The 6,000-nt window shown below is 41.9% G+C and overlaps 1 protein-coding gene across 1 annotated transcript in view; it reads left to right on the top strand.

The window, feature by feature from the left end:
- dock7 (dedicator of cytokinesis 7) overlaps positions 1–6,000 on the top strand; it is a 45,944-nt gene that overhangs the window by 32,768 nt on the left and 7,176 nt on the right. The window contains exons 34-43 of the mRNA XM_079650577.1: positions 394–556; positions 1,743–1,839; positions 1,938–2,072; positions 2,185–2,337; positions 2,685–2,843; positions 3,466–3,566; positions 3,688–3,880; positions 3,974–4,117; positions 4,481–4,612; positions 5,494–5,508. Coding sequence (XP_079506703.1) covers positions 394–556; positions 1,743–1,839; positions 1,938–2,072; positions 2,185–2,337; positions 2,685–2,843; positions 3,466–3,566; positions 3,688–3,880; positions 3,974–4,117; positions 4,481–4,612; positions 5,494–5,508 — 1,292 coding nt within the window. The remainder of the gene's footprint in view (positions 1–393; positions 557–1,742; positions 1,840–1,937; positions 2,073–2,184; positions 2,338–2,684; positions 2,844–3,465; positions 3,567–3,687; positions 3,881–3,973; positions 4,118–4,480; positions 4,613–5,493; positions 5,509–6,000) is intronic.

The following is a 6,000-nucleotide window of genomic DNA, read 5'->3' as shown; positions in this document are numbered from 1 at the left end:
CAAACTCTAAATCCACCTTCCGAATTCTAACTATATGTCACATAATAAACCTCAGTCAGCTCTTTGAAGGAACACAGTATCTTAAGTTCATACACTTTTTGTGCTGCACAAAACCATGATGGAGTATAATAATGTCCATACCCACTTATATCTCCACCTGTAATAAATCATTTAAAGCGTTACAGATAGATACATCTTGAAGTGTGGAAAACAATCATTTAATCTCACAAACAATCTCCACTTCTGCCAAAGTTAATTTATACTTTCTTGGTTATTTCCAATTCTTCATTTGGATTTGCATAGTAACAGAGCACAATGATTTGTTTCGCCTAATGTTTAATTTAACATGTTTTTACCAAGCAACTGCACATATCTGTTATGCATGCACAAAAGATACACTGCTTCGTGCAATGCTTGTTTTATTTCGTATTTCATATTTATGTTATTTATTCGACTCTGTTTCTTGTTGTAAATTCAGCTCCAATCTTTGTTTTCTGTTCATTTCCATTTGTTCTCTCACGTTGCTGTGTTTATGTAGGAGTCACAGATCAGTCAGGTATTGTATGGTCCACATTTGCTGTGTGCTCCTTTTAAATCCCCCCCGCTTAAGTACAGTAACTCAATCGTGGTGTATTCGCATGCCTGTGGGAGGTTGCAGTGGACACACAATGTATGTATTACATTTGGATCAGATTCCCCCCTGAATCCAACCCTCCTTTGATCCTCCTTGGCTTGAAACTGATCACTCCTGATAGACCAATATCATGATTCATTTCACCTCCATTTTGATTTCTTCACACATGCACATGAATACACCAACAGAGACCACCTGTTCATGGTTCTGACCCTCATCATCATTCCCTCTCTCCTGGTAATCATGTCTGTCTCGGGGTTGGTAGTGGTTGAAGTGAGTCTGTTTTGCTTTTTAACCAGCGTGCTTTGCTTTGGGTTCTGACTCGTGTGTCTCCCTACAGGACAATCTAGCAATAGCTCTTCTTGTAATGAATACTTTAATGCTTTACGACTGAAAGCCAGTCCTGATATATTTTCATATATTCAAACATGTAGGACAGGTAAATACACACAGCCTGTATCCTTAATGTTCCATCTGTAGGCCAGGGATGGATTCCTTAGCTGTCCTTGTTATATTATGTATATCCGTTTTGGCTTTAGTTGACTAAAAATACTTTAGTTGATAAGTTCATATTGAATTACTCTTTTTCAAGGAAACTTATGAACAAATCTATTGTAAAATCAAAAGTGATTCTTTTGCATGATTTGTTGATGAAAAACGTTGTTCTACAGATCTGTTGATTAACTAAACTAATCATTGTTGACCAAATGTCTGAGTGTTATTCGACAAATATTGTATTTAGCCAGGGACAGTCCTACTTCAAACCTCTGAAGTCACAAGTTTGCACTAGCTGTTTACATATAGATCTGCATGCATTGTTTCTGTGGAACATTTGCATAGTTTGAGGTCTGCACTTTCAGTGTAAGATTTATTTTAATATAGATAGACGAGCAGCTTTTTTATTTAAAGATATCCTATTAAATGTAATGCAAACAAGCATATAGGCTGGTATTCTACTCGGCACATATTATCTGTTCGTTCCACACAGAGACGAACTAGGGCTTGAATATCGTGACAGGAACCTCACGTTAGGCTGTACAGCATTATCATCGCAATTTGGGAGGTGTGAACCATTTTGTGACAGGGGTCTCTGTTCTGTTGACTGTAGGACCAGAGCAGAGCTGGAGCATGAAGCACTCATCGATGGTAACCTCGCAACAGAAGCCAACTTAATTATTCTTGATACTTTGGAGATTGTTGTGCAGGTAAGCAAGGGGAAAGGACTTTCTTTATAGATTCATGCATGTGGTTTAAAAAAATATATATCCATGCTCTTATAACATATGTGTCCCTTTCCCTTCAGACGGTATCAGTGACTGAGTCTAAGGAGAGTATCCTGGGGGGGGTGCTGAAGGTGTTGCTCCACAGCATGGCGTGTAACCAGAGCGCCCTTTACCTCCAGCATTGTTTCGCCACACAGAGGGCGCTGGTGTCTAAGGTAAGACTTTAATTAAAGTGATACATTTCAGGTCTTCTTTGCAATTTCTTCCAGGGCTTCATACTTCATTTGAATTGTGTCAATATGTGTGTGTTTCTGTCTGTCGGTGCAGTTTCCTGAGCTGCTGTTCGAGGAGGAGACGGAGCAGTGTGCTGACCTGTGTTTGCGGTTGTTAAGGAGCTGCAGCAGCAGCATTGGAACCATCAGGGCCCACGCCAGCGCCTCCCTCTACCTCCTCATGAGGCAAAACTTTGAGATTGGCAACGTAAGTACAAATGAAAACTAAAGGTTTACAACCCAACATGTTGTGGTATTAGTTTAATTGGAACATCCAAACATAAAGCTGGGATGAGGGGGTTTTAATGTTTAAACCCATCATCCACCCAAAGAACCTGAAGTGTAGCTTCCATAGAGCTGCTGGTGATGGTTACAAATACAATTGTCTGTACCTCACTTTTCACAGACAGACCTTTCTGACAATGATTTCTTGACTAGAAGTGACATTTGCTCGGCAGAACGCTTCCTTTTCAGTCCATGTCTGTCACACAAGAGCCACAAGCCTAGCAAATATGACTTGTTCAACCTTTCTTCTCTTTGTGAATGCACTTTCAGAACTTTGCCAGAGTGAAGATGCAAGTGACCATGTCCCTTTCTTCGCTGGTGGGAACGTCTCAGAATTTTAACGAGGAGTTTCTGCGTCGCTCTCTAAAGACCATCCTCACCTACGCAGAGGAGGACCTGGAGCTCAGAGAGACCACGTTCCCAGACCAGGTACTGAGTTATCCATAACATACATTTTAGCTTCTGTCCATCACAGTGTAAAAAAAACTCTAGACTGACTTATTATTCATACTAAATTAACAGATTTTGACTTGTGGTAGCAATAACTCAAGATCTCTATTGATCAGGGTCATTAAAAACCTGGAAAAGTCATGGAAATTCAAAATGCTAATTCCAGGCCCTGGAAAAGTTATGGAAAACCATATTTTTCCCAAAGTTTTGGAAAAGTCATGGAAATGTAACTAAAGTTGCATCAAATATAATTTATATTGTATCTAATCGCCGAAATAGTAATACTATAACGATAATAAATACTGTATCGTATAGCAATGAAACGTAAAATGTCATTTAACTGACAAGGTATTTTGCTGGTGAGAGATTTGAGTTGCTTTAGCGTGTAGAAGTTGGTAAGCCAACTATTTGATTTGTTTTAGATAGGCACAACATGTATCAGACCTTATTTTCCTGTTCCATGTTCAAATAAACCATTTTCAGTGGTACCGCTGACAGAGTAATTTTTTTGGTCATGGAAAATGAGGTAAAGGTCATGGAGAAATCATTGAAAATCATTGGTGAAAAAGTGTATGAACCCTGATTAATGATCTGAATCCAGGTCCAGGACCTTGTGTTCAACCTGCACATGATCCTCTCTGACACGGTGAAGATGAAGGAGCACCAGGAGGACCCTGAGATGCTGATAGATCTCATGTTCAGGTAAAGAAAACAAGCACACCCCCACCTCTTCATCACTTAAACATGTATTGCTGCACTGCGAGCATCCTCATCTCTCTGTCAGTGTTTAGTTCTTATCTTTGCGATGTGTCTGTGTCTCCAGGATTGCAAAGGGCTACCAGACGTCTCCGGACCTGCGGCTGACGTGGCTTCAGAACATGGCGGGCAAACACTCTGAGAGGAACAACCACGCTGAGGCGGCCCAGTGTCTGGTGCACAGCGCCGCTCTGGTGGCCGAGTACCTGAGCATGCTGGAGGACCGCAAGTATCTGCCTGTGGGCTGCGTCACCTTCCAGGTAGGAAACGCACTGGGTACATGCATGGTGTAGACATGCCTGGAAACAACGGTCTACTGATGTGTGAGCTTCTATTTGTTCATTTGTATACAGAACATTTCCTCCAACGTGCTGGAGGAGTCTGCAGTCTCTGATGATGTGGTGTCACCAGATGAGGAGGGCATCTGCTCGGGGAAATATTTCACGGAGATCGGCCTGGTGGGACTCCTGGAGCAGGGTGCTTCCTCTTTTTCCATGGTGAGAAGGGTATATGGGTCATAGGTTGAATGGAGGTTGACAATCATGCAAGTGGCTTCCTCTTTCTCTCACCCAAAATAATGCTTTTTGCTACGTATCCAAAATATAGGTCTTAGAATATATGTACATTTGGGAGTAACAGTCACTTCCCGGATAGTAACATGCAGTATATTCATCCTGAATCATCGTATCAAAGACCTTTGAGCTAAAATAAATGTACAAAGGCTGTCAGATGTTTGTGGAACTTTTGAAATGAGCTTAATTTAGCCCCTAATTCTCTTAAAATCCCTAATTTAAGCGTTGGTATTTGTTCTATCACTGCTGATTGTATCATACTAACGTTTGTCCTGATCTCCCCCTCAGGCGGGCATGTATGAGGCGGTGAATGAAGTTTACAAGGTGCTGATCCCTATCCATGAAGCCAACAGGGACGCAAAGAAGTTAGCTGCCATTCATGGTAAACTGCAGGAAGCCTTTGGCAAAATTGTGCATCAGGTAAACACACACACACACACACACACACACACACACACACACACACACACACACACACACACACACACACACACACACACACACACACACACACACACACACACACACACACACACACACACACACACACACACACACAACGTGAATTAATTGAGTATTAAAAACAGAAAAGCATGTTCTAAGATGATCACTCAATATGAACACCGAAAAAACGAACTAACACAAATGTTTTGCACTGCTACTTTTCTCTCATGTATTATGTGTGTCCCATTTATCGGACCATGTATATTCAATTCCTTCTGGCAGGATCTTATAGAAAGAGAAATGTCACAAAATGAATGTCATGTATAAAAATGCTTCAGAATACTTATCAATCTTCACGGCCTTCACACAAATACCGCAGTAGCAACACCAGACACTGGAAATATCCTGTTGATGTTGCTGCCTAGCACAACACAGCTTTGCATGCTCATATTATTTGGCATTTTATTTCCTGTTTACATAATTATAAATATTTATCAGACACCTTGCATGTTTGATATGTCAAGTGTGAGACAGGATGCATGTGTTGAGGGAAGGCACTCCTGCTGTGGGTTGTCTTAAAGGTGTGTGACTCCTGATGACGAGGGGCAGAGCAACTCTTCTCTAATAGCCAACAATTATTACAAACAAAGTATCCATCATCTGTACTTTAAGTGGCTATTTTGTGTTTCTGTCAGTTGCTCTGTTCTCCAGCCCAACAGCTAGTCACCTGGATCAGTATTCAAGAGTCCTTTCTCCTTGCTGCGACATCACTGTGTGTGCCAAAGCAACACTGTGTGTGTGTGTGTGGGGTGTTTGTGTGTTGTGTTCACTTGTCCTGTATTCTCTTTGTCACACAGAGTACTGGCTGGGAGGTAGGTGGCTAAACGGTTCCTGCTTGGGCCTGCTTGTGTTTTCATGTTTTTAGTTGACTCTCATCTCTTTATTTACTAGCTGTGGGCACTTTGCTTTGTGACATACAGCCACTCCATTAACATCTGCAGGCAGTCTGCCCCTTGCTGTACAAGCAGCATCTTCCTCACTCATCTCCCTCTCTCCTCCTTCCTCCTCCTCTTCATGTTCAAGAGGAGCTTCGTTTTTATAACAGTGTTGGCAGGCTGTGCATGGAGCCACCGTGTGTGACTCAGTGTCAGTGAATGCATCACCTGCACACTCCCTGTCCTCATCTCAGTCACAACACACTCATTGACTGACACGCTGTCACATTTCATCTCATCTTCCAATCACAGGGCTCGATTTCAGTGTGAAGGGTATCTGTTCTAGCCAGTGGTCATCTTCGACACACAGCAATAAATGGAGAGTTCTGCAGACTTGAGTTGAAGCTGGAACCAAATCCCTGAGGCGTT

Source organism: Notothenia rossii, assembly GCF_949606895.1.
Source record: "Notothenia rossii genome assembly, chromosome: 1".
Lineage (NCBI taxonomy): Eukaryota > Metazoa > Chordata > Actinopteri > Perciformes > Nototheniidae > Notothenia > Notothenia rossii.
The sequence above is the reverse complement of the archived record's forward strand: the minus strand, read 5'-3'. Positions and strand labels throughout refer to the sequence as shown.